Source organism: Bombus fervidus, chromosome 12 (assembly GCF_041682495.2).
Source record: "Bombus fervidus isolate BK054 chromosome 12, iyBomFerv1, whole genome shotgun sequence".
Lineage (NCBI taxonomy): Eukaryota > Metazoa > Arthropoda > Insecta > Hymenoptera > Apidae > Bombus > Bombus fervidus.
The window spans coordinates 8876310-8901728 of NC_091528.1; the positions used below are offsets into that span (position 1 = coordinate 8876310).

The 25419-nt window shown below is 28.0% G+C and overlaps 5 protein-coding genes and 1 pseudogene across 7 annotated transcripts; 3 read left to right on the forward strand and 3 right to left on the reverse strand.

Annotated features, from left to right (window-relative positions):
* The first annotated feature begins 338 nt into the window (after positions 1–338).
* On the forward strand, positions 339–2749 carry Bap55 (Brahma associated protein 55kD). Its single transcript, XM_072014092.1, has 6 exons — positions 339–501; positions 718–1063; positions 1148–1477; positions 1548–1799; positions 1879–2076; positions 2153–2749. The coding sequence occupies exons 2-6, from the start codon at positions 737–739 to the stop codon at positions 2366–2368; spliced, it is 1323 nt and encodes a 440-aa protein (XP_071870193.1). The 5' UTR covers positions 339–501; positions 718–736; the 3' UTR covers positions 2369–2749.
* Positions 2750–2889: 140 nt separating this feature from the next.
* LOC139992849 (odorant receptor 13a-like) lies at positions 2890–5945 on the forward strand (annotated as a pseudogene).
* On the reverse strand, positions 3465–15847 carry LOC139992835 (serine/threonine-protein kinase atr). Its single transcript, XM_072014060.1, has 39 exons — positions 15636–15847; positions 15353–15558; positions 15104–15274; positions 14890–15047; positions 14671–14820; positions 14373–14571; positions 14161–14300; positions 13511–14079; positions 13277–13441; positions 12727–13209; positions 12480–12657; positions 12161–12406; positions 11971–12087; positions 11772–11894; positions 11456–11703; positions 11171–11392; positions 10922–11093; positions 10722–10848; positions 10536–10660; positions 10302–10462; positions 10065–10225; positions 9791–9984; positions 9641–9725; positions 9417–9562; positions 9232–9348; positions 8797–9161; positions 8427–8687; positions 8133–8358; positions 7704–7888; positions 7447–7646; positions 7206–7378; positions 6964–7107; positions 6751–6908; positions 6452–6683; positions 6228–6366; positions 6044–6158; positions 5807–5960; positions 5427–5663; positions 3465–5346 (listed from the first exon to the last, which is right to left on the reverse strand). Exons 1-39 carry the CDS (start codon positions 15677–15679, stop codon positions 5164–5166), a joined length of 7479 nt encoding a protein of 2492 aa, XP_071870161.1. The 5' UTR covers positions 15680–15847; the 3' UTR covers positions 3465–5163.
* Positions 6039–18753, forward strand: Hmg-2 (High mobility group protein 2). Of its 2 annotated transcripts, XM_072014093.1 has the most exons (7): positions 15911–16160; positions 16233–16425; positions 16511–16694; positions 16770–17049; positions 17125–17206; positions 17332–17547; positions 17627–18753. In XM_072014093.1, the coding sequence occupies exons 2-7, from the start codon at positions 16335–16337 to the stop codon at positions 17761–17763; spliced, it is 990 nt and encodes a 329-aa protein (XP_071870194.1). In that variant the 5' UTR covers positions 15911–16160; positions 16233–16334; the 3' UTR covers positions 17764–18753. The 2 variants fall into 2 exon arrangements, with proteins under 2 accessions (XP_071870195.1, XP_071870194.1); XM_072014094.1 differs by lacking the exons at positions 15911–16160; positions 16233–16425 and adding an exon at positions 6039–6176.
* On the reverse strand, positions 17217–23079 carry LOC139992839 (protein MMS22-like). Its single transcript, XM_072014080.1, has 19 exons — positions 22692–23079; positions 22463–22597; positions 22240–22393; positions 21969–22154; positions 21768–21881; positions 21508–21693; positions 21182–21429; positions 21022–21119; positions 20775–20950; positions 20529–20687; positions 20223–20460; positions 19927–20155; positions 19770–19866; positions 19504–19698; positions 19257–19430; positions 18834–19187; positions 18550–18752; positions 18293–18481; positions 17217–18229 (listed from the first exon to the last, which is right to left on the reverse strand). Exons 1-19 carry the CDS (start codon positions 22904–22906, stop codon positions 18175–18177), a joined length of 3405 nt encoding a protein of 1134 aa, XP_071870181.1. The 5' UTR covers positions 22907–23079; the 3' UTR covers positions 17217–18174.
* Positions 23080–23288: 209 nt separating this feature from the next.
* On the reverse strand, positions 23289–25364 carry LOC139992848 (cilia- and flagella-associated protein 221-like). 2 transcript variants are annotated; one of them, XM_072014097.1, is made up of 5 exons: positions 24951–25364; positions 24679–24875; positions 24513–24616; positions 24267–24426; positions 23289–23837 (listed from the first exon to the last, which is right to left on the reverse strand). In XM_072014097.1, the coding sequence occupies exons 1-5, from the start codon at positions 25203–25205 to the stop codon at positions 23741–23743; spliced, it is 813 nt and encodes a 270-aa protein (XP_071870198.1). In that variant the 5' UTR covers positions 25206–25364; the 3' UTR covers positions 23289–23740. The 2 variants fall into 2 exon arrangements, with proteins under 2 accessions (XP_071870198.1, XP_071870197.1); XM_072014096.1 differs by having other exon boundaries at positions 23289–24171.
* Between the last annotated feature and the right edge of the window lie 55 nt (positions 25365–25419).

Genomic DNA, 25419 nt, shown 5'->3' on the forward strand with positions numbered 1-25419 from the left:
CCAGCTATGTTTTTTTATTATTTCTAAGAATGGAAAATCTATACGTCTGTCTCTCCATGGAGATGATTTTTAAATGTAATTTTAGTTCTTTCAAAACATTCATCGTTATTACATATTATACATCTCATTTATAATTTCTTATTTGTCACGTAAATGAAATATTAAGTAATACGAAAAATATTGTATACACTTATTTTGTTTTATAATTGTGTTACAAAAATGATATTACTGCGTGATTTTACAATTGTTTACAATAAACTATTAATATACCTCCATTTTAATTCTTATGCGAAACACACATGTGAGGAGATCTAAGGATTATAAAATTCGATTGTGTGTATCTAGAGATGACCATGTTTATGGTGGCGGTATCAAGCGTCTTTCTGATTTGAGGTTATGTTTCTGTTGTATTTAAAAGAAATACGTAAATAAACGTTCATGTAGTCGTCAAATGCATGTATTTTTGCAATTTCATTAAGTTATTTTTGTAAGAAAGTTACGGTGAGTTCTAAGGTTAAGAGAGAGATAGAAATTTATTTGTAATTCACGAATTTGTTAGTATTATATTTGTTACCACTCCAATTTGTCTATAGTAAACTTATTATTTATATTATTTTTATAAAAAACTATATTTAAGGCTAGTTTTTTCTAATGATATAAACTTAAATGTTATTAAGGGAAGATTTTTCAATTGAAACAATCTAATTCTTATCATAGATATTTTAAAATCAACAAAATGTCAGGCGGCATGCTTTATGGAGGAGATGAAATTGGAGCCTTAGTATTTGACTTGGGTCATCATTCTTTAAGAGTTGGTTATGCTCAAGAAGACACCCCTAAAGCTGAAATTCCAGCAGTTATAGGTGTAGGAGAAGATGGCAATTGTACAGCAACAAAAACAGAACCAATGGACATTGATGATAAAAAGCCAGACAACAATATTACACAATCTGGGACCAAGTATTATATTGATACTACTATACTTCATGTTCCAAGAAAAAATATGGAAGTTGTAAGTTACATGAAGGATGGGATGATTGAGGATTGGGATCATTTTGAGAAGGTAATATAGAAATATAATATTCTGCAGTAAATTTCATTTTCATGTATATAAAATATAGATATATCTGAGTATGTGTTTTAATAGGTTTTAGATTATACCTATTCTAAAGTAATTCAGTCAGATGCAGAATATCATCCAGTATTGTTTTCTGAATCTCCCTGGAATGTACGCAGTAAAAGAGAAAAACTAACTGAACTAATGTTTGAGAAATATAATGTACCAGCCTATTTCCTTGTCAAAAATGCAGTTCTTGCTGCTTTTGCGAATGGTAGAGCAACTGGTATTGTAGTTGACAGTGGTGCAACGCACACTTCTGCTGTACCAGTTCAAGACGGTTTTGTATTAACACAGGCAATAGTTAAATCTCCACTTGGAGGAGATTATATAAGTATGCAATGCAGACAATTTCTTCAGGTATAAATATGATTGTAAATATTCTTTTATGTGTAGAAGATGGATAACTGTATTTTCAAAATAATAACAGGATAATGACATTGACTTGTCCCCTTCTTACATGGTGGGTAGCAAAGAAGTTGTTAAAGATCATGAAAAACCAAGATGGGTAAAAAAGAAGGGATTACCTGAAGTTACTAAATCTTGGCATAATTATATGGTAAAAAAACTTATACAGGACTTCCAAGCTACAGTGTTGCAAGTATCAGAAACTCCATATGATGAAAAAATTGTTTCCACAATTCCTGCAGTTCAATATGAATTTCCTGCTGGATATCATCAGGTAAAAATTAAGTATTATATAATTATCAAAAAAATTGAATAGTTAGATATTTAATAAAACAATAAAATAAAATTTCAAGGATTTTGGAAGCGAAAGATTTCGTATACCAGAAGCACTTTTTGACCCCAGTATGGTACAAATGCGTGGTGGTATGGTTGGTAATACTATGTTAGGAGTAGGTCATATTGTTACAACTAGTGTAGGCATGTGTGACGTTGATGTAAGACCAGCACTTTATGGTAGTGTTGTCGTGACTGGTGGCAATTCATTCATTCAGGTATATATTAATAAAAAATGTTAATTTCATATCAACAATTTTTCATAATTTTTAACATTTATATAATATCATACAGGGCTTTCCGGAACGTTTAAACCGAGATCTTTCCATGAGAATTCCATCTAGTATGAGGTTGAAACTAATTAGTGTAAATGGATGTGCTGAACGGCGATTCGGAGCTTGGATCGGTGGATCAATTTTGGCTTCAATTGGAACTTTTCAACAAATGTGGATATCGAGCCAAGAATATGAAGAAAGCGGCAAAAGCCAAGTAGAACGAAAATGTCCTTAAATAGAAACATAAGTTATTTCTATATGTTCTTTCCTAATAATATTATCAGTACTTGTACAAATATGTTTCTGATAAATGTGTTAAGTAAATAACTATAAATTGATATATCTGATACAATTAAGTCTGATATGCAATCATGAAATATTTGAACGTTTTTTATAATATTCATTTAAATGTGTTCTAAATATTGTCCTAAAACATGAATAAGTATATTTTACTTACGTGTATTACTGAAATCTGTAAAATATGCAGTCAGACATGAAAATTTTATTTATTATTAATGCACCACATAGACGCAATAAAATGTTACAAAAAATGGTGTATAAAGAATTGTACTAAAATTTTTATAAAAACTTGCAGTAAAAGGCTGTGTCTTTGAAATCTTCATGATTACTGTTGTTCCTTCACATATGTTTCCTCTTGAAATTAACTTTAATTCTAGGGACAATTTTCCCTCATAGAATACTACAGTAAAATATAGCTTTCTTTTTAAAGTTCCTCCTTCTTGTCATTATACTTAATATTCTATGGTAAAGATGTGCAAATAATGTATGATCCAAGTATATAGCTTCAAAGGAAACTAGACATATTCATTAAATGACCGTTCCCGTATGGCTATATACTTTCTTTTATACGTTTTAGCAAAAAGTACTCCACAAAGCAAATATGTCATTATGCTCTTAATAATTTAGGGCAACAATTAAACGTGTTAAACTTACAATGTTTCGCTGTTTAAAAGTAGTTGTCCAGTAATGACGGAATGAGTCCTAAACATGGATAAAATCTAAATTGTGTGGAAACATAGTTTTTAAATGTGCAAATAATGTCATTTATTTAAAATGTGTTTATTATTATAAATCAAATGTCTGAATAGATAGCCAAATACAATGAATATTAGAAATTATGTTTTCATAAATCAACTAGTTCTTAAATTTGTTGGACTTTATCCAATAAGTACTGTGAGATATGTTATATGTATTAGTTGTATTATGCTTATTATTATACCACAAATAACAATGATTTGTACAAATTGGAATGACTTAAACATTGTTATGGAAATAGGGTTTGCATATTTCTAAAAATGAAGTAATCAACATTTCTTATAAATAAAATATTTATTAGATCCTTCTTTTTATTGTTCATAGCTCAACTTTACTAACAATTTCGCTTGCTATGTTAAAATCAGCAATTTGGATGTTCAATAGAAAGAATTTAGAGCTTTTTATTGAATTCATGTTAACAGATTACTGGAAAATAATTGAAGCTAATGTTTTTGAATACTTACAAAAATATGCATTGTATATAATTATTAATATATAAAACTAAATTACTTGTTTTATAAATGTATTTTCCATATAAATAATATATATTCTTTCAGATATGCTAAAACCATTACCAAAGGATATCTCATTTCTATGTGTAATGCCTTATTATTTTTCTTTAGTTTACCTATTATCGAAATATTAATTACAAAGCATGAAGATTCAGATAATTTTACTATGAACTTTCCATTTGCTGCATCATATCCTGTGGCTTTTTATAAATTTCCCTTGTATGAGGTACCATTACATTTCACTTGCATTACAGACATGATTTAATTGTAGTTACTAGTTTATAAATATAATTTCATATATAGATTGCATATGCGTCTCAAATATTGGCAACGAGTATTTGTTGTTTAGTCATGCTTGCAACTGATGGCCTAATTGCAACTGCTCTACTTCATACATGCGGACATTTTGCGGTACTTAGAAAAAATGTAAAACAACTTGATTCATACATCTATCGTGTATGTATTGTATTCTACTATATATATGTATATAATTGTAATGTTATTTATTTTAAAATAATCCAATTATTGCAGATAACTAGTTTAAAGACTAATTCAGAACACATAAACGCAAATTTATACGAAATCAAAATTCAAATAATACATGTAATCAAACATCATCAAGTAGTGCTTTGGTAAATAGATTTCATGTGCTTCCAAAAATTTTATTATTTCTTATTCACTTTAATATAATTCAGGTTTTGCGACAATATGGAAAAAAATTTCCATCTAATACTCTTTTTACAAGCAATGATCAGTAGTCTCCTAATTTGTTTCGTCGGATTTCAGGTTTCTGCAGTACGCATATTTATAGATTTAAAAATTGTAATAAATCATAAGCAACTTATTATATGTTATTTAATACATATTTTTGCATTACAGACGTTAATGGAACAGTCTAAAATGATTAAGTTTGCTTCTCATTTAATCGTGGCATTCTTTCAATTATTACTTTTCTGTTTTCCTGGAGACATGTTAATACGAGAGGTGGATGATATTATATAATTGCATATGTATAAGAATAGATGTACTTAATTTTAAATGTAAAAGAGTTTCAGTATAAGCACAGCTGTATATTCCATACAATGGTCTCAATTAGCAACTTTTGTTAAAGATGAACTGTGTATGATCATTGTGCGTTCTCAAAGACCTAGTTATATTACAGCAGGAAAATTATACATAATGCATTTGGAAAATTTTACAGCGGTAAAAGTTTCATCACATATTTATCTAAAAAAAAATATGTAAAATTTTCGTTAGCATAATATTACCCAGATAATAACAATTATTTGACAGTTTACATATATTTACAGATACTCAGTACTGCATTTTCATATTTTATGATGCTTCAGAGCTTCAATTCAGAATCTTAGTCTAGGAACTGGTTTGTATAGTTTCAATTTACTAATAATCAGTTGATGTATAAACATTAAATTATTGAATACTTAATAAATCATAATATTCTTTACATGTATGCGCCCCATCCAAAATACATTTGACAAAGATTATCTACATTAGTTGCTTCTAAAATCAACTGATTAGTTTGTCCTTCAACACTAAGATTTAAAGCAATGTTCTCTAATTTCTTTCCATGATATCGAATTAAACCTTTGAGTCGTTGTTCTATATTTTTTATATGTTCCACAGCCTAAAATTTTAATTTTATATTTTATGTTCCATTTATATTAACAATTTATTGCATTATTAATATATTATATTATGGCTTACTTTTTCATTTGTTTTCTCACCACCTTCACTAATATGATTCTTATTCCAGCTTACAAGTGGATCATATACAAATGGTGTTAATACACTTAATAATGTGCTACTTTGTTGTCGGAGAACCCTCATAGTTATTTCACAAGCGCGCCTAAACGGTCCCTCAATTTTTAATGGTCCCATAGCATCTACCATATTATGGGTTAAACGAAATGGTACACGTTCTGGCCACTCAAACAATTCTCCCTGATAATTGAAATATTTTTGAATTATTACAATACTTATGTAAACTAGTCATGTTTTATCTTACTAGATATTAAAACAAAGAATAAATGTGAAGCATTTAAATTGTATTGTGGTTTTAATTTATGAATAAATCTTTTACATACCCTATTAAACAAACAATTAAAATCTACGTGTACACAATCTCCACATTTAGAATCAAATAATATATTTTCTCCATGACGATCTCCAAGGCCAAGAATATATCCCACCATAGACATTACTGCTGTAGTTCTAATATAGGCAGTACGTGCTTCATACCTATTATACATATATATTTATTATTTTTTTACGTTTAAATAATATATGTTTACTTTATTTACAGAAATAATTGTGAAACGCACCACCCATATGGATCAGGGAATGTAAGACGAAACCAATCTCCGAGTACTGATGGATGACGCGGAAGAAGTTGTTGTAGAAATACCTTCTTTTTCTTCTCCAATGGATCTTTTAACGCTACAATGCAATGTTCAAGTAAGAACTTTTGTACTTATCAACAATTTTTTTTTACAAATTTCCACTTACAGCATAATATGCTTCTAAGTTCTCTATTCGAAATTGCAATACCTCTTTCTTTATACAAACTTATAATAATGGGTCTAAACCCAACTAAATTTGGTACCCATTCTACTAAACCGCATTCTTCATTCAGAGGTACAACGCTCTGTAATTTAAACTTACAATTAATTTAAACTCTGTAATTAAAATTTAAGTTTCTAACAGTACATTTAAAGTTATTATGTATTTACGTATGTCCGAATATACAATCTTCTTTGTCGAGATTCTGGATCATTTTGAAGATATTTATTTACAATATCGTTGAATTCCATTAATCTGAAGTCTCTTCGTAAATCATCTTTTGGCTTACACATAAATAGATAATCTTTACCATCCGACCCTATTAATGTAATACGCCGCGGTCTTTGAAGAGATGGCATAACAGCTACATTATCTTCTATTCCGGATATATGAATCCAATTTCTAAAATTTATAAAAGATCATAAACTTTTTATGATATACAGTGGTATAAAAAGAATGTCATACATACGAAGAAAATGCATTATAATTTTCTAACGACATGCCCTTAGACGGCAGATGCAGTTGCCTAAATTTGGTCGTTGGTATCATTATTGGACTAAATTCCTTGCTTGAAAGTAAACGGGGAAGATTCCGTGACAAGAGATTTACCGTAGTATTCATAACACCCTATTAAAGAATCATAAATGTATAAAAGTTTATATAAATTAGTATTTTAACTTACTTCTGGTATTGTTTTATTTGATAATTCAATTAATCGCTCCCATAATTTATGAAAATCTGCAATAAGTTTGGTCATTTCTGGCGTTTTAAGTTTAGGATGACTAAGAATTTCTCGGCAACGTCTTTGCCGTGCAGGATATGAAGACTGTAAAGAATATTATTATTATTAAAATATTATATATTATATTATATAATATTATATTATTAAAATTTTCTTTAATTATTAATAGATAAAAAACTTACATTAATAACTGATGCCATCATCCATAAACTATGTTGGGGATAAGCATGAATTAGTTTTACTAATATGGCACAGATAGTCTTTTGCACCTCATGGGAAGGATGACATATTCGTGATACAAGTTGGCTAAATGCAGTTAGCCACATGAATATTGGTAGTCTTTCATGATACACTTCTATACCATAGGAAAGAAATCATCATTTAATTTTATTTTAATTCAATAATTGGAATTATTATACCCACCCATAATTTTTGACATTTTTAATAATGCGTCTCGTCGAAATTTTTCTTGTTCCCCATCATTAAGACTGTCAGATCGTGATGTTGCGCGCGAAGCGAAATCCAACCATATAGTCAACATTCTTGGCATAGATTGATGAATGTACTTGCAACCATATTGAAGTGACTTCCCATAGTAATTCATGGTATGCACTTGTAAATCTCTAAACATATTGTTAATTTTCTTACCCATTAGAAATAGTGTATTGTTTTGTACTTACCGTCCCCTTGAATCTTTCTCTTCATCAGACATTCTATCTATAACAGACTCATAGTACTGTGCACAAAACAGTAAACTTTTTTCCCATTCTCTCCAAACTTCAATAGCTTCTTTGTAATTTATAATATTAGCATCAGTATCTACATTAACTGTTTCATCATTATATTTCGCATATAAAAGTTTTGCCTATACAATAAATAAATATTGGTATTATTGGCTAAGGGTGGAATTTCCTATGTGCGTACAACGCGCGCGGTTGCATCAGACATAGTCCGAAACGCGAATCACACGATATCGCTACAAACACAAAAGCATGCTTCTTTGTTGAGAGTTTAAGATTACGTCTTCAGATACAGATGCGTGCGTTGATTGGACGCACATAGGAAATCCCACCTTAATATTGCACTATACTTCTTTTGTATAAACAAACCTTTGCACATTGTTTCCTTTCTTCTAAAGATTCTCCTGCTGGTAAATTTTTGTAGTGTATAGCTGGACGAAAACAACTGGAGAAACAACGCTTTAGGGTTATAAAAGCATCTTCTTGACAGCCCTTTTGCCAATATAATTGTGCTTGTTCTATATAAAGTTGTTGTGGAGGACAAGAATCACTAGCAGACAAAATATACATATATGCTTGTTGATGTAATCCACTCCTGAAAGAAATGAGTAACAAAGCAAGATGATAAATATTATATATGTAGTTATAAATAATAGCACTTACTTTCTCGCAATCTTTGCACTCTTAAGCCAAATCTTGCCAATTTCTTGTTTTAATACAGAATTTTCTTTGTTTTCAACTCCTCTCTGTAATTGAAGAGCCAAATCTAGTGTAGCTCTACGCATACTCAACACAAATTCTACTCCTCGTGAAGCGCGGACAAGTTGACCACGTTTTTCCCATTCTTCGAATATCATTGGTAATTTTCCTATATCAGTCAGCATAGTAGCAACTGCTTTATCAAATTCATTTAATATATGTAACCTGTCCATCATAATAAGTACAGTAAAAAATAATTAGTTCAGTAAGACAATAAGTAAGATACAATAAACCATTTTTTAGCATGACATATAGTTTTAAATATTAATCTTACTTCATAATGTAAGAATAACTTTGTTGATAAGCCCCTGGCCGTGACGCATCTTCTAACAATGATACTAGATTTTTTTTTAAGGATGATAAATCCGGTTTAATACCTTTCTTAAGATCTTCAAGTAGTACATGTTTTATATTTTTTTGGGAAGTGTCATCAAATCTTATGAAATGAGCTAATCTCCAAAACGGCTCGTGTTCTATCATTAATGGCTCTAATTCTGATCTGTTACTTAAGACTCCTTCAGTGATATGTTTTGCTGTAAAAGGTTGATCGAGACCAAGATAACACTGGATCATTCCTTGTAAATATGTATGCTTCAAAGTTTTTTTCTGTGCCAATCTCTCATAACAGGTAGCAGCATCCTATATATTTGATGAACATTTCGAATATATGAATATATATTAATATTTAAATAAATAAATTTTATTATACCTGAAGTTGCCCATTGACTTCATGAGCTAAAACTAGTTGTTGAACTGTAGGAGTATGGTCCTGTGTAGCTAATATGCCAGATATACCATCTGGTTCATCCAGTTGTGCATATATTTTCTACATATACACAAAAAAGAAGATATAGCTAATAAACGGACTATTTTTAACCCTATATTGATACTTACAGCAAGTAATCCACCCTCTAATGCTTCTGATAATCCTTTATTAGAAGAAGCCATATGTTGTTCTAAATACATTAGTGCTCTATGATATTCTTGAAATTGATAACATCCTTCCGCCACTACTAATGCATTTAATGTTTCACAAAAGTCTAGATTCAACAATAAAATACATATTCATTAATAATTATTATATTTTATTGTTAACAATTTAAATATAAAGGACTCACTCTTTAAAGCTTCATACTTGTGATTTCGAACCAATCGTTGTTCCCAAAGCCATCTTTGCAAATGATCTAATACTGAAAATATGATCTATTCGAAAATTATAAAAAAGATTATTAATTGAGCAGTAAAAATATCATGTTTTATATACATACCTGTGCACAACGTGTACGCCTAGTTTCTTCGGAAATTCTGGCATCATCTGCTTTTATTCTATGTCCATGTCTAAGAGGTCTATGACGTGATAGTTCAGGATCAAGTGTAGGTTTTTTTCTAACATCGATAATTGTTAATATTTCTTCTCGTATTTTTGCGTGCTCTTGTATAGTACTATTTGTTATTATATACGCTGATCAGTAAAATATAATATATGTTTAAATTATAGTTAATGACTCATACTGCGAAAATAATATTAACAAAAATGCTTACCAACAACATGGGGTAAACAAAATGTTAATATTTTTATATCACGCTTGAGCGCTAATTTACATGCACGTAATACATTATTAAGAGATTCATCGTGGATATTACTAAACATATTACAAAACCAATTATATGCCCAGTTTTCTACAGATGAACCGGCTTCAGAACTGTTTGAAAAATAAGTTAATTGAATATAATGAATAATAATTCAATATTATAGCCCTTTTTTTATTAAATATTTACCCATAAATAGGATGAGGAAACGTTTTGTCATCGCTGATAGTTGCAATCTTGTAATGTGAAGTTAAAAATGGGGTAATGATCTGTTTCATAGTCACCGGTAAACTATTCCATAGTTCGCTGTTTTTCCCTTGGGGCGAAATATCATATGTTCTTAAAATTTCCTAAAATTATTTACATTTGTAAAATACAAATGTATCTGTCATAGAGAGGGTCATAAGATAATGTATTACTTACTTGAATAGCAAGTGAGAAACAATCCATACTCTGACTACTTTTCTGCATTTGAAACGCCCGAACATGCTCAAAAAGTATAGCACAAGCAAATTCTTCATTCATATCAGAAATAAATTTACTGTCAACTAAAATGTGAAAGAAATTAATATAAAAACTAAATAAATAACAAATTAATGCACAGTATACCTCTAGAAATAATTCTACGAGGGAGAAGACTTGGTTCAATAGCTCCTAATTCTCCTAAACATTCGCCATATAATAGACGGATAGATTCATCTTTATGTTGACATCCGATTAATAATGTGTATAATAACTAAAAAATTATTTATATCATAATAGTTACTATATATCATTAACATATTTTTTATTTTAAGTAACAAACCCACATCAACAATCAATGGATGGATATTTGTTTCACTCAAAATCATTTCATTCAGTTGACTACGATTTTCAGCTAAAAATTTTTGTAAATACATCAAAGCTCTGATTATTACTTCGTCCGTTTCATGCGTAATTCGTTTAAGCCATAATTTTAAATTCTCTTCAAATCCTTTAGGCCTAAAATTTATACAAACGTTAATATAGTAAACTATTTAAGTATTTAATATTTGGAAAAAAAAATATATTTTATATACCTAGTTTGTAAAATTCGTGCTTTAATTATGCTTGAAATTTCAACAGGTACTTCAATATCATCTATAAAAAACAATTCTGCAATATGTTCTGGGCATTCTTCATTACATTTAATAAGCAGGAACATTAGCATTGTAATTATTTTTTCTCGATACATATTTAATAACGATATTAATGAAACATATATCGTCGGTAACAATGGACCAAGTTCTTTAATAGCTATACTGAAAAATTAATACACAATTCATTATTCGTTATTTGCAAACAAAATGATTTTTATTACATACTTATGAATAAATGCATTCCATGCATCACAAACAAGAGGTCTAAATCCTGGTCTTTTAAATCCTAGCGAAGTTCGTAGTGTCGCCAAAATCTTATACCTCAGTGGTGTCAAATATTGTGCACCCATATACTCCATTAGTGCAGCTAATGAAGCAAGTGCTGACTGCTGTGTATGTTCGTCCGATTTTAATCCAAGCTTTATATCAAAATTAACTAATATGCCATGTAAACGTAAATTCAAATAAGATTCCTGTAAATATTACATATGTATATTTGACTCTTTCTTGTAAAAAGAAACAATTAAAGATACGAACTTACAATTCCTTTATGTGTAACGTAATTTTTATCTGCATTACTATCATAATCAGATATAATTTTTAATAATCCAACTATTTTCTTAGGAGACTCATGAAAGTTTAATATTAGTTCTTCAAATATGCCCTATTAATCATATTTATTGAAGTTATTAAAATTGAGTATTAATAATCTAGTCCAATTTGTGTATTATTTACATTACCATAAATGATTGTCTTGTTAAAAGTGATAGATTCGTCTGCGTAATTTTCGAAACTAATCTTAAACATTCCGTAGCAGTAGCAAGAGGCATATTCAGAAATGCATAACTGCAAATGTACTAAACAAATATTTAAATTAAAGTAATAACTAACAACAGCAAAATAAATACACTTCATTATTAATATACATACAGGAAAATATTCTTTTAACATTTGTTTCTCATCCATACTGGTTAATTCAGCTATGTCATGCAAAAGAGTTCTTGTATTCGGCACATCAATAATAAAAGGAAGTAAAAAACAAACTGCATAATGTCCGTCTTTGCATAGTAACTGACGTGATCCTTCGTATCCAATACATTTTGCAACACGGTGTATAGATGTAGCCATATTGTAAGAATAATGTATAAAGTTATGAACTGCACATTGTATTATGAGCTAAAATGGAAAAATATACTATTGCCTGATAAAATATAATTTTATACCTCTAATTTTAGTAAAATTTATATACCTTGAGAAAATCTTTTTTATATCTAACGTATAAAACTTTTGGAGAAACGTTTAAGAATTTAGCAATATCATGATATGCGGTAATTGCAAAAGCTACTGCTGCTGAAGATGATGTTGAGTGCAATATAGTAATTAAAAATATATTCAAAATTTGCCTTTCAATTATAAACAATGGAACACTAAAATTAAAAATGGTTAGGAAATTATATATATTAAATAAAATAGATATTTTTAAATATTTACTATACCATCCACAATTTCTTGCAGTAATAAGTAAAGTATCATGCAACGCATGGTTTGCATCTGTTAAAGCTTTCATAAGCGCTCGTACTATGGTATTTATAAGTAATCCAACAAATTCGTCTAAACAAACAGGTACATCATCTTCAATAGTCATAGTAAATTTTGACACGATGCCTATTTTATTCAGTAATAGTCTTTTTATTGCTGTAGTAATATTGAAACGGATTGCAGGATTTTCATCTTCTATATATAAAAACCACATTTTTGCTACTTTGTTATTGTTAAAGGACATAATGTGATTTGAAAAAGAAAGAATATTTTCAGAGATTTTCAAACGTACTGAAACAAAATTTGAAGATAATAAACTAAAATATGGACGAAGAAGATGATCGTATTCTTCCAAGATATAAGCATTAGAATTTATATTGTTTTCAGATATATCATTACAATATTTGCACTTTAATATCCATGTTGTATTATCAGATCCTCTGTGAACAGAAATATTTCATCAAGCATTTCATTGATTACCGAATAAATTATATAATAACAAATTACCTTTTAAAACTTCCACATTTTGACAAATAACAGCATATTTTACTCAATGCAATTACAAGCATTTCATGAACTTTCTGTTCTTTTGAATGTAATGCAGGTTGAAGAACATATCTTGAAATACTTTCCAATTGTACTTCTTCACTCTTTAAAAGTAATACACTATTCCTATCAATATTTACATGGTTTAACATATTTATTTCATTACTTTTATAATTTTAGACATAAATTACTTACAATACTGCTCCTGCTGCTATCTCAGTTTGGTGACCTACTATACATGTATTTAATAGCTTTAATCGTTCCATTCCAGTACCATGTTCACATAAAGCTTCAAGACATTTTAACATTGTATCAGTATCAAGAGATTTAGCAATTTCTTTTGCATGATTATTGAGTATATCCACAGGAATTTCAATATTTTCTATAAATGGTAATGTTAGTATTTTCTGAATTAAATCTTTATCTGATTCATTATGTGCTATCATATATATTAGACATTCGAAAATAATATCTTTTTGCTGATATAGCCCAGAATTTAGATTTTTTAATAATGCTTTCAAAACATAATCTAATTCATGTGTATATAAATTTGTTGTTAACTGTAGTTCTTTCAACCATGATTGTAAAATATGTGAGGCTTTTAAGATACACATGGATGTTTTAAACCTTTCCTTTTGTGTTGCAGTTATTAACTCTTTTTTTAATAAATTCCATGATTTACATATATTATTTACTGAAGCGTTTGCAGTAACTGTGTGTTTGATATCAATAAGTACACAGTGAATAAAAATTATAATAAAATCCTGAAATGATTTTTTTGCATTAAAATACTATAATAGTTTATGCATTGAATATACCATCACATAATTTTAATTGTTACAAACCGGACAATATTCAAAATATGAAATAAATTTTTCTATTTCAGAAAGACTACAAATCCTTGGTCTCATGATAAAATATTGCTGAATCTTGCTACACGCTGCTTTTTGTATTTCTTCTACAGCATTAAGATTAGTATCTTGACCTAAACATGAATCTTTAATTTATAACATATTACAAAGAGAGAGCCAAAAATATTTATACATAATTAACTCACATTTTATTTCATTAACAGTAAAATCAATGATTTGAAAGCACAGTTCAATGCTGTTTGAAGATACTGATAAAGACTGAATAAGTTCAATAGATGTCCATAAAAATTTATTCAATTGATTCTCTGATACTTCATATAAGTTTAACCACGTAGGAAGTAACTTAATAATCTCAATAACATAGAGTATCAAATTTTCATGTTCCTTAAAATGTTTAATTCCAAATTATTGATATGTATATATATATATATATATATATATATATATATAAACATATTTTAATTTATTATACAATATACTTGCCTGTTTACTAAGTAATGAAAATTTCATTAATTTTACGCAAAGATTTAATGCTATAAATTTCACATTTGGAACAGATATCATCATTATATTTAATACTTTTTCAGAGAGTATTTTATGATTCCAAACAGAAACCCCTGTCCTTTCTATAATCTGAAAAAATATAACAACCTTTATAACAATATAAAATACATTAATGAAAATTAGATAAAAATGTGTTACTTTAATTATAGATGTTTGCACTTGTGGTATATCACAGTATTTTATTGTAACAGGAAATGCTTGCAAATTCAAATTTTTTATAATATCTTTTTCTGTATGAAATTTGTTCAATACAATTTTATCTTCTTCTCCACTGACTTTGTAAAATTCTGATATTTCTGAAATTAATGATATTATTAGGTGTTGCATATATGATACCATTTTTAATATATACCTTGAAGAATGTTTATATATTCATTACTAATCGTTTCAAACATTGTAATATGATGTCTAGATAATATTCTAAGCATACAAGCTTGTATCTCTATGCTGTTGTTAAGAACTTCATTACTTAAAGGATTTCCAACTAGGTGAAACATAACACCAAACAACCAGGTGGTAAATGCTATAATTAAAGGTATGTTACTTCACTGAGTTTTGTCAATGTATCCTCATTATTATTTATTAGTCATAATTGTTATACCAGTATATTGACATTTTAGCGTTTCATTTTGCATTCCATTGCTGAAAGGTGGAATTAAAACTGTTGTCAGTGTAGCTGAACTTTTAATTATTGACTCCAATAAAGAACAAAGCATTTGTTTGGCAGTTGCATTTTTTAAATCAGAAAATATTGCAATTATAGGACTATTAATGAATTTCCATACCGAATCTGCCACTGTAACATTACTAGAAAAATCATTTTCCCATTATTATCTAAAATAAAAAATTTTATATACTTTAAAAATGTTAACATAATACTTTACCTGGTACTAGTTTGAAGAATAATTGAGTTATCATGTACTTCCATATTATTAATCCACGTTATTAATTTCCTTAGATCGTACGCAATGTATAACAGTAAGTATTACATTATAGCAAAATCAAATAATTATCAAACATTGCGCTAACCGGTAGACTTTGCTTAAAAATATTAAATGTGTTCATTCCTTAAAGGCACGTTTTCAAACAAAAATTTGGTGTTTTGATTCAGCGGTAAAATTAGACTTTTGAATTAGTATCGTTCGAATCGTTTTCATGAAAATTTGGCTTTAGTGTTTATGCCAACCAAGTTTTAGGATTATGTGTTTTCATCAATATTCTGTTTTTGTCATAAAATATTAATTCCTTCTTAAAAAATATATACAACAGAGTAATACCGATCCAAATTTATTATAGTGCTTTTTTCATACTTCATTGTTATAAAGATACTAATATTTGCATCGTTTAACCTAATAAACTGTTATTACACACATTCTTTAGTTACGTCCTTTAAAAATATATTAATTATAGTAAGTATAATCTCATAATCATTAAATTTATGTCTTCTATAAAATAATAGTATATTTTATGTAACTTGACAGGTGTTAATGAAATTATAACTTTAAGTTTAATAAAATCAGTCATGTGTTTTGTTTAAAATAAGTAACGTATTAAAACAAAGTGAAAACATTTATTATTAAAAAATGAGTGAAAGTGCATTAATTAATGATGTGCCTGAAAGTAATGGTGGATCAGAACAACCTGTTTACAATGGAGAAACTGAGGAACATACAAGTATATTTAGACTGATAAGCTATTCATTTAAAATAAAAGAATATTTCTTTATATTATTATTTAATTGTAACAATTTATTCGTTAGACAAATCACCTGGAAGTGGAGAAGATAAAACACCTGATTCAATATGTGATAATGGAGTTAAAAAAAATAATACAGCCTCTGCTGTTGCAAGTAATACTACCAATACAACTAATAGAGCTAAAAAGAGGAAGAAAATTCCAAGAGATGCCACTGCCCCTAAGCAACCTTTAACTGGTTATTTCAGGTATCGTTTTTTTGAGTATTCTTTCAGTATTCAAAAATGTATAATAAAAATGAAAAATATATTTAATTATAATAGATTTTTAAATGATCGACGAGAAAAAGTAAGGACTGAAAACCCTACTCTATCATTTGCTGAAATCACAAAACTCCTTGCTTCAGAGTGGAGTACTCTACCTGCTGATCAAAAACAGCAATATTTAGATGCAGCAGAGCAGGATAAAGAACGATATAATCGTGAGTTTAGTGATTATAAACAGACAGAAGCATACCGATTATTCAGCGAAAAACAATCTTCAGAAAAACAACAAGAAAATAAAAAGGAGAGAAATGGAACTGATATAAATTCAGAGCAAAATGTATGATATTGTTGTCTCAATTATCAATTGTGTCTCAATTTACCATATCAATGTTAACATTTAATCTTTTATTAGGATATTCAACAAGATAAAGATAATGACTTCACAGGTTTTGATATACCTATTTTTACAGAGGAATTTTTAGATCATAATAAAGGTACATGATAAATATTTTGATATTTACTCTTCATATATAAAATAATTAACTTAAAATCGTCGTAGATGTTTTAGAAGTATTATAAGTACATAGAAATTTTATTTACATAACTTTTCTATTTGTAGCATGTGAAGCTGAGTTAAGACAATTAAGGAAAGCTACATCAGACTATGAAGCTCAGAATGCGGTGCTGCAACGACACGTAGACAGTTTATATGCAGCTGTAAATCGTTTAGAATCGGAAACAAACCAACAACACACAACTAATCAAGCTTTGCAGCGTCATTTGGATTCTCTTCGTTCACAATTAGCAAGTTGTTTTGCTTCAGTACCTCTACCAGGTTGAATTTGTATAATAATCTTCTCTATAGAGTTTATTTTCCCATACATCTATTACTGTGTATTTTTTACTATTATTAGGTACGAACGAAGGCGCAACATTACAAAATATTGATAATTACGTTGAAAGACTTGAATCGTTACTGACTGGCAATGTCGAACAATCTTTGCGAAATGCTGTACGTAACGCTGTATCTCGCCTTGAATTAATTGGATGACGATCGCCTCCTGGTAGTACAACTACTACATCGATAAAACACCATCGTTCAAGGCACTCACATCGAAAATAAAAATAGTGATTGTGTTCTTTTCTACATATTTCGTAAAATATAATTTCCTTTTTTAATTGCGTATACTCTATATTATTCATCTATATTATATATCTTGCGTATAGCTTAATAATAACGGTATATCTTTATATAACAATAATTTTCTTTCCAATATATGATTTTAAAATTATGCCTTATTTTTTAAATAAATATAATTTATAAGGTATAATTGCATAGAGTTATGTATACAGATGCAATTATTCGTTTGTGTAATTTACATGTACCTAATTAATTCGTAGCATAATAAGAAAGTATCATTATGATACTCTCAGACATTTATTAATAAATTTTTTAAACTTATTAGTGATTTGTCATATTGCTTTTCATAAGATTTCGAAGCTGATTCCAGCAATATCTGAAAGCGAATCAAAATTTGTGTATAGTTTGCATAATCAGTTATTTTTCATAGTTTTCTTACCTAAAAGATGCCGCATTTGGGCGTCGATGGATTTCCAAATCATTTAAAGTATATTCAAGTTCTGGTGATAAAAATTGTACCATTTCAGTCGATATTGGTAAAATCGAACGTAAAAGTTCGAAAGTATTGTGCTGATTTATTATTAGTGACTTTTTAACAGAACTAGATATTATATTATAGAACTTATCCCTGGAATTTTTAATTCTATAAATTATTGTTTAGAAGCAAATATTAAATTAGTGGAAACCAATACTTACTGTAAAGAACTATTCTCTTTGTAATATCTATTTCTAATAATATTATTTATAAAGTCAATAGTCTGTTGTTTATGTGGATGATGGTCATGAACTTTTACATAGCATCCAATAATATATGATGTACAAATTACAATAATGGATTCTACTATATGACATGCATAATTTATTTCATCTTTAAGCAGATTTTGTAAAAGTGTCATTACCTGTATTAAAGACATAATAAATGGTAATGGATCTATAATTATATAAAAAATAAAATAATACATATAAATAATAATACATACTAAATAAAAATGTTTATGCATCATATTGTCATTCGAAACATTAAAAAAATTCGTCATCAAAATCTCAAATATCAAGCGTATATAATCTGCCTTTGCATCTTTAAAGCATTTTAGTAATGAGTCAGATACTTTAAAAGTATTTGCATTAGTAGTTGGTATTATTAAAAATGGCATGTACTGATCGAAAAGATCTCGTATTAATACTTGAAGTGATATATCACTTTTAACATTAAGGGTTTCTATACCCAAAAGTATCATAGAAAACGTCTTCTTTCCCAAATTTTTTAAAAAATTATGTTCCACTGACAATATAGTTTTATTTAGTAATGTTTTGAATATGTTATTTGGTTGATTCTAAAAAGCAATTTGAGTTACTATAATGCACACATTCATTAATTACATAAAATAACTGCATATATTTACTTTAGAATATAACATAATAGAAGTACAGAGAATTAGTGTTCCAATGCACCTATATATCCACAAAGCTAATTCTGAATCTTTAGTTTCCTCCATAATAGGTAAAAGAATCCATTTTTCTAAATGATTGAAATACAATCTCCATTTTATATCGTACTGAATTCGTTCCTGTTCAGTCTAAAAAACATTAGTAATGAGCATCTCGAATTGCATTCTAATATACATATGAATAATTGTATAAACATATTACTTTCAAGGTGCTTCTTTTCTTCATTGAATGCATTATAAACATTAAAATAGACTCATCGTTATTTTGAAATTCTTGAATATCATTAGATGTTTCAAAAATCTTTTGTATGTCTTCCAATTGTAATATATAATTTTGTAAAACTTTTATTTCATTCCTGTTTGTATCATGACCAATGATGGAACATTTTATCCATGCCTAAAATTCGAATATAATGCAAAAATTGTATTACTCAACAAATTTATTATTTAATAATCTTATTCACTAACTTGTATAATTATTGTATCAAAATTTTTTATTTCTTTCTTCAGATCTTGAATTGCTTGGTCTCGTTTAAGTATTAATGTCAAATAATGTCTTGTAATTCTGAAATGAGATTTTTATATAATATATTTTGATTATAATATAAATGTTCAATTCTATTACCTTATGTCTTTAACAATTACTGATGATGCAAAGTGCTGAAATAAAGTTGTAGCTGAATGCTTATACTTTTTTGCTGTTGTTGGATTTTTCAATGCTTCTAAAGTAAATAAAACAGCAAGTTTTGAAATATCTTCAAAGTGTACATTAGTAAGAGCAGGATCAAATACAAGTTGCCTAACTCTACTTGCAACATAACACCATAAAGCGTCCAGCATCTGTTCTACACCGCCTACACATAAATGAATTAAAAAACAGATAACAAATTACAATTTTTATATGATGAAAAAATAACAAACCTGTATTAGAAGTATTAGCGAGGTAAATGCAGCTTTCGAAAACGTTAATTAACACTTTCATTAACGTTCCTACCATTTTATTTGAACATTCTAATAAATATCGATCTATCCATCCACTAAATAATAGATATTTTCCTAATCCAATATTGGTGGATGACAAAATCGTACTAAATACATCAATGAAATTATTCATCATTATACGAGATGTATCATCTTTGCGACAGCATATAATATTCACCTAAAAATTCAATTAAAATAAACAACATAAAATACTAAGTCTACTGAGACCAAGTTATTATACTGTACCGTATTTATATATAAAGATGCTATATTTGCCAAGTTCAGTTTAAGATCATTGTATAAAAGAAGGACAGCCAATTTTCCTTTCCAAATTAAATTATGTTTTTTACCATTCTCATTATTATATTCGTTTGATAACGGTAAAAGATCTAACATTACTGAACACTGTAAAAAGTTAATTATAAATCTGTTGTCTATTTCCACGAACATAACTTTTGGAAAAGGATAGCAATAATTGTATTCGAAACTTACAACATTTGTAGTATCAGCAGTAACAGCTAATGTTAAGAATAATGAAAGAAAATTATATAAGCCAGTTACTGAAAATTCTTCAACTTTACCCTTAGAAAATTTGGAATAAATGCGACCTTTAATTTGATTCCAATGTTTTGTATCGTTGTTATTATAATTTATACGTAAAAAGGATCCTACAACACGTAATTACGATAAAATTAATATATTTATTAATTCAATTAATTCATATAGAAACAAGACTTACCAAGTAAACGTAAGAACATTCCATAACTTGATTCTTTAATACATTCTGTGTTACTAATTCTATCTTTTACTTGTTTAAGAAGATCCATAGTAGTTTTCCTAACAAAGAATTCTTTAAATTTATGATAAAAAAGTTATAAATACATAAAGTATTTACATACTTTTCAACTGACAATGTCCAAGGGCCAGATACTTGTAACAAAAATGGTTCATCTAATCTTTTATGAAAGCAGTCCCAAAGAAGAGAAATAATTGAAACTTGAGGGTGCCACCAATTAGTAACAATAGTATTTAACAAAGGTATCATAATGCATAACTCTTCATCAATTTCATCTCGTTCGCCATCTTTTCCACCTTTAGAAATATATGTTTTCAAAATTCTTTCTACTTGCTCGTAGTTAGGCCTGATCTTTAAAAAAATAAATAAATAGTTAACTTTGTTTAATACATGGAGATTTGAAAAATAAAAAAATTAAAATATAATTACCCTTGAACATTTAGATCCTAAGTATATTCCATCACTATTATATCCATATAAAAGTGAAAGATGATGAACAATCCATAAGCAGAATAACTCAGAATTTTTACAAAGTGTTAGAAAGTCTTTATTGTTACTAGATACATTTCTGTTCAATAATCTATTGATGCATTCATTAATATACTCCCAAAAAGACTATAAATATAAAAACAAGCAATATAAAAACAAATAAATATAAAAACATCCATAAAAAATTCTATATACAATACCTTTGATTTCATTCTATCAGATAAACTATCAATAAATATCTGAAGCATAAGCCATAATTCACGAATACAAGTACAATTATATGGAGTTTTCTGTTGTACTTGTGTCAAAGGCATCTAGAATGTATTGCAAAGAAATCACAGATCTAAAAGATGTATTCAAATATTTAATCTAATATTTTATAAAAAACAGTATATTTTTACCGTCTCAAATATCTTTAATGAAATATAAATTAGATCATTAATAATCATTGCTTGAACATTTTCAAATTCATCCAAATGGTTTTCGATTGAATACTGGCTATATATATCTTTTGTATACATTAATGAGATAAAGAACCACCTTAATTCAATGTGCATATGATACATATGATATTCTGGTTGTGTACACTATAATATATGAAGCATAAAATTATGATATTAAATATCATTATATTTAAATACAATATTGTGTATATTATTTTTGTTTACAAACCTGATTGCCTAATTTAGAGGGTGCATAATGAAACGTTGTATCAGGAATATTATGTATTCTTTCTAGGAAATGTTTTATTATAATGAATAATTCACTAAATTCTTCTTCAATATTTTCATTTATAACTTGCAATGATTGATAATTCCCTTTAATACTATAGATTTATATTCTTAGTATATATAACAAACAAACAAAAATAGCTTTAAAGAATAAATTATCTTACCTATTTAGATATATTCGAATATATAGAATAAATTCTGATATTATACATCTTACATAATAAAAATCTATATCATCTGTTTTCGAACTTAAAACTTGATTATGAGTCTCATGCCTACTGAGTATTTTTAATTGCATACTGTTGAAACATAAATGGGATATCAATAAGTATAATGAAATATTTTTATAATAAAGTAGAACAATTCGTGCAATCATAGAAAAATGCTTCTTACTTCATGCATTTGTTAAAATGTTTTAGATCTAACAATGCTGTTGTTGAAGGCACAGTGTAGTTAAAAAGTTGTATATTCTTTTCTGATGAGAGACATTCATCTTGTGGATACAAAACTTTCTCCACTTCTCCTTGTGAGAATAAACCATTTTTATCTAATTCCCAATCATTAAGATTCACTTTTCCATTACAGTTGAAAGTTAAACAAAAATCCATGTGTACAGTGTTATTGGAAAAAGTATAAATTACTCAATGCAAATGTGTACACAAATTGAAACACATTTTTTATATTTAAATCTGAGATCTAATACATAAAATACTGAGTTACATTAAGAATGTTATGCACAACTTTTGCAAATTTTCTCTGTCAGATCTCAACCACGAGCAGACGCTTTTTCCTAAGTTTTGGCGGCATTTGTAACAGTGCCACCTAGATATAAATCACATGATGATGCGCGTAACTTTGAAATAAATATTTGCAATGGTCATTTTATAGTAAATTATAAATTTAAAAAACAATGTTAAACTTTCAGTCAAGGCTTGCAATAAATCGTATAACGCTCTATTTCTCAAGCTTTCAAAGTAAATGAATAATTTTTTACAAATGGTTCTTCAAATTTGCTAATTAATTCGGGTGTTATGTTTTGCAATTTTGAAAGTGCCTTTATTAATCGATTCCTTAACACAATTTTACGAGCCACTTGGAGAAAAGGAAGAATTTTGTAATAGTGAAAAAATGGGTCTTCTTTCCGAGATGATGTTGGGATTGAATTTGGATACTGAGAAAAAAGGTTTATTATAAAGAGTTCTTTTCTTAAGGTAAATAATTTGTAATTAAGATATATGTGTACAGTTTGAGAAACCCTTAAAATTCTTTGTCTTCTCTCTTTAGTCTTTTTTTGTTCGAAGATACATTTTTCTGAGGTCATTATTAAATCGTTATAGTCATTCCAAGCTTGTTCTTGCTGTGTTTTAATTTCAACAATTTGATTTTTACTAGCATTGGATGTTCCATAATTTATTTTCGGCTTATGATGATATTTCACTTGTTCATTTTCTCGATAGCGATTTTCTACTTTTACCAAAAATTCTTTTAGTTTTTGCGCTTTTTGCTCCATAGTTTGAAATAAAAATACACCCAACGGTCCTGACAAACAAATAGTTTACTTCTTATATATGTTTTACATGTAAGCCTATATATATATATATATAAAATCTAACCTTTTAATTCATATTCGTTAAATAATTTTCGAATTTTCAAATTTAAAATACAATTGACAGCGTGCAACGTGTAAAGGGGAAAATAACATTGTCTTAATAAAAGTTTTTCGGAACTTGTGAATTTCATAGTAGATTCTTTTAAATATTTCGGTTTATTTTTCTTTACGGAAATTGGTTTTGCTCCTTTGCAAAAACTTCTGTTAATATTTTTCTGCTGTATTTTGCTTTTCATTTTTGCTTCGATGGTCTCCAATTTTTCTCTAATTATTCAGTAATGTTTTCAAATTATATTTATTTGTATTATTTTAAATTTCACACTTTCTTAGTAAGAAATTGTGTCTATAAGTATTCTCACCGTAAAAGACCTGGTCGAGTATAGGCATAAAAATTTATAATATGTGGACTTTTGCATAGATCAGATATGAATATTCGAATTTCAAAATTCATACTTATATATCTAAGAGGCCTATAAATAATCGCAATTATTGCAGGATTCTGCTTTGATTTTATGTGACCTAGAACATGAGTAACATAATTTTATAACCTTAATTATTATTCTATGACATCCTATATGTCATATAAGTAAATAGGTATACCCCACCCCAGCGAGGATAAACGTCGACACACGATCCTCCGTTAAATGGTATAATAGTAAAAGAAAAATCTTTCTCTGCGTGGGAATGTATTGGTATTTTGTAGCAAACCCTTTAACAATGAATAATTAGATTCATGTAATATATTAAACAATGACCGAGGAAGAAACTTACGTTCGACCAAGTGGTACATGTCCAAAATTCACAATAGTGGGAAAGGAAAATTTGGTCGCCATTTCCGCGTAGATTTTTATTTGCGTTGTTTGATCATTGTAATAAAGTATTTTTAAAGTGTCATTATAATCTCTATTTTCATCAGGTATAAATAAAATATTCATTTTGAAAACAGATCCAGGATTGAGCCATATTCTCTATACAATATATAGGATTTAATTTCATATGAAACATAAAAAATTAAAGAAAGAATTTCGATCCTTTTTATTCACCTGATAGATATCTTTAAACCTGAAATAATGAGTTTCCAATGGTAAAAATCGAATGGGGCACGGTTTAACAAAAAAGTTCGTAATTTCTACTGTTTTCTCTTGAATTTTAAAATTTCCGAAATCAAAATTAAATTTCAATTTCGAGGGTACTACGCTCAATATGCCATTACTTGGTTCCTCTCCGAATTTATGTATATATTTTTTTTTAATTTTATCTATACAGTATTGCGTTTGGTCAAATATATCCATATCCATTTCAGCGTAGAGAACTGGTATTATAATAATATTATTTGACAAGAGAAATCTGTTATGTGCAATGCAACAGGAAACAGCTGAAAGGTAAGCATATATTATTTCGTGTAACTTGAGGTAAATAATTTAATTTTCGCGCGAGTGTGTCATTCACATTCCCATCTGTTTACAAAGCTTCTGATAATTTGACAGAACAAAGATAGAGTGCACTATGAGA

What these genes read in the sequence shown, in the direction of transcription:
- LOC139992835 (XM_072014060.1), bottom strand. Translation starts at nt 15,679, where the DNA reads ATGGAAGTACATGATAACTCAATTATTCTTCAAACTAGTACCAG. An exon ending in TAGAGGGTGGATTACTTGCT is followed by an intron (nt 9,349 to 9,416) that starts GTAAGTATCAAT and finishes GTGTATATGTAG; the next exon opens with AAAATATATGCACAACTGGA. An exon ending in TGATGGCATCAGTTATTAAT is followed by an intron (nt 7,108 to 7,205) that starts GTAAGTTTTTTA and finishes TATTCTTTACAG; the next exon opens with TCTTCATATCCTGCACGGCA.
- LOC139992839 (XM_072014080.1), bottom strand. Translation starts at nt 22,906, where the DNA reads ATGGATTTTTGTTTAACTTTCAACTGTAATGGAAAAGTGAATCTTAAT. An exon ending in TGGACATTGTCAGTTGAAAA is followed by an intron (nt 21,120 to 21,181) that starts GTATGTAAATAC and finishes ATTCTTTGTTAG; the next exon opens with GAAAACTACTATGGATCTTC. An exon ending in TGCATAAACATTTTTATTTA is followed by an intron (nt 18,753 to 18,833) that starts GTATGTATTATT and finishes TCTTTAATACAG; the next exon opens with GTAATGACACTTTTACAAAA.
- Bap55 (XM_072014092.1), top strand. Translation starts at nt 737, where the DNA reads ATGTCAGGCGGCATGCTTTATGGAGGAGATGAAATTGGAGCCTTAGTA. An exon ending in ATTGGGATCATTTTGAGAAG is followed by an intron (nt 1,064 to 1,147) that starts GTAATATAGAAA and finishes GTGTTTTAATAG; the next exon opens with GTTTTAGATTATACCTATTC. An exon ending in TTCCTGCTGGATATCATCAG is followed by an intron (nt 1,800 to 1,878) that starts GTAAAAATTAAG and finishes TAAAATTTCAAG; the next exon opens with GATTTTGGAAGCGAAAGATT.
- LOC139992848 (XM_072014096.1), bottom strand. Translation starts at nt 25,205, where the DNA reads ATGGATATGGATATATTTGACCAAACGCAATACTGTATAGATAAAATT. An exon ending in CGACGTTTATCCTCGCTGGG is followed by an intron (nt 24,427 to 24,512) that starts GTGGGGTATACC and finishes CTCATGTTCTAG; the next exon opens with GTCACATAAAATCAAAGCAG. An exon ending in ACTCGACCAGGTCTTTTACG is followed by an intron (nt 24,172 to 24,266) that starts GTGAGAATACTT and finishes CTGAATAATTAG; the next exon opens with AGAAAAATTGGAGACCATCG.
- Hmg-2 (XM_072014093.1), top strand. Translation starts at nt 16,335, where the DNA reads ATGAGTGAAAGTGCATTAATTAATGATGTGCCTGAAAGTAATGGTGGA. An exon ending in ATTTTTAGATCATAATAAAG is followed by an intron (nt 17,207 to 17,331) that starts GTACATGATAAA and finishes TTCTATTTGTAG; the next exon opens with CATGTGAAGCTGAGTTAAGA. An exon ending in TGCTTCAGTACCTCTACCAG is followed by an intron (nt 17,548 to 17,626) that starts GTTGAATTTGTA and finishes TACTATTATTAG; the next exon opens with GTACGAACGAAGGCGCAACA.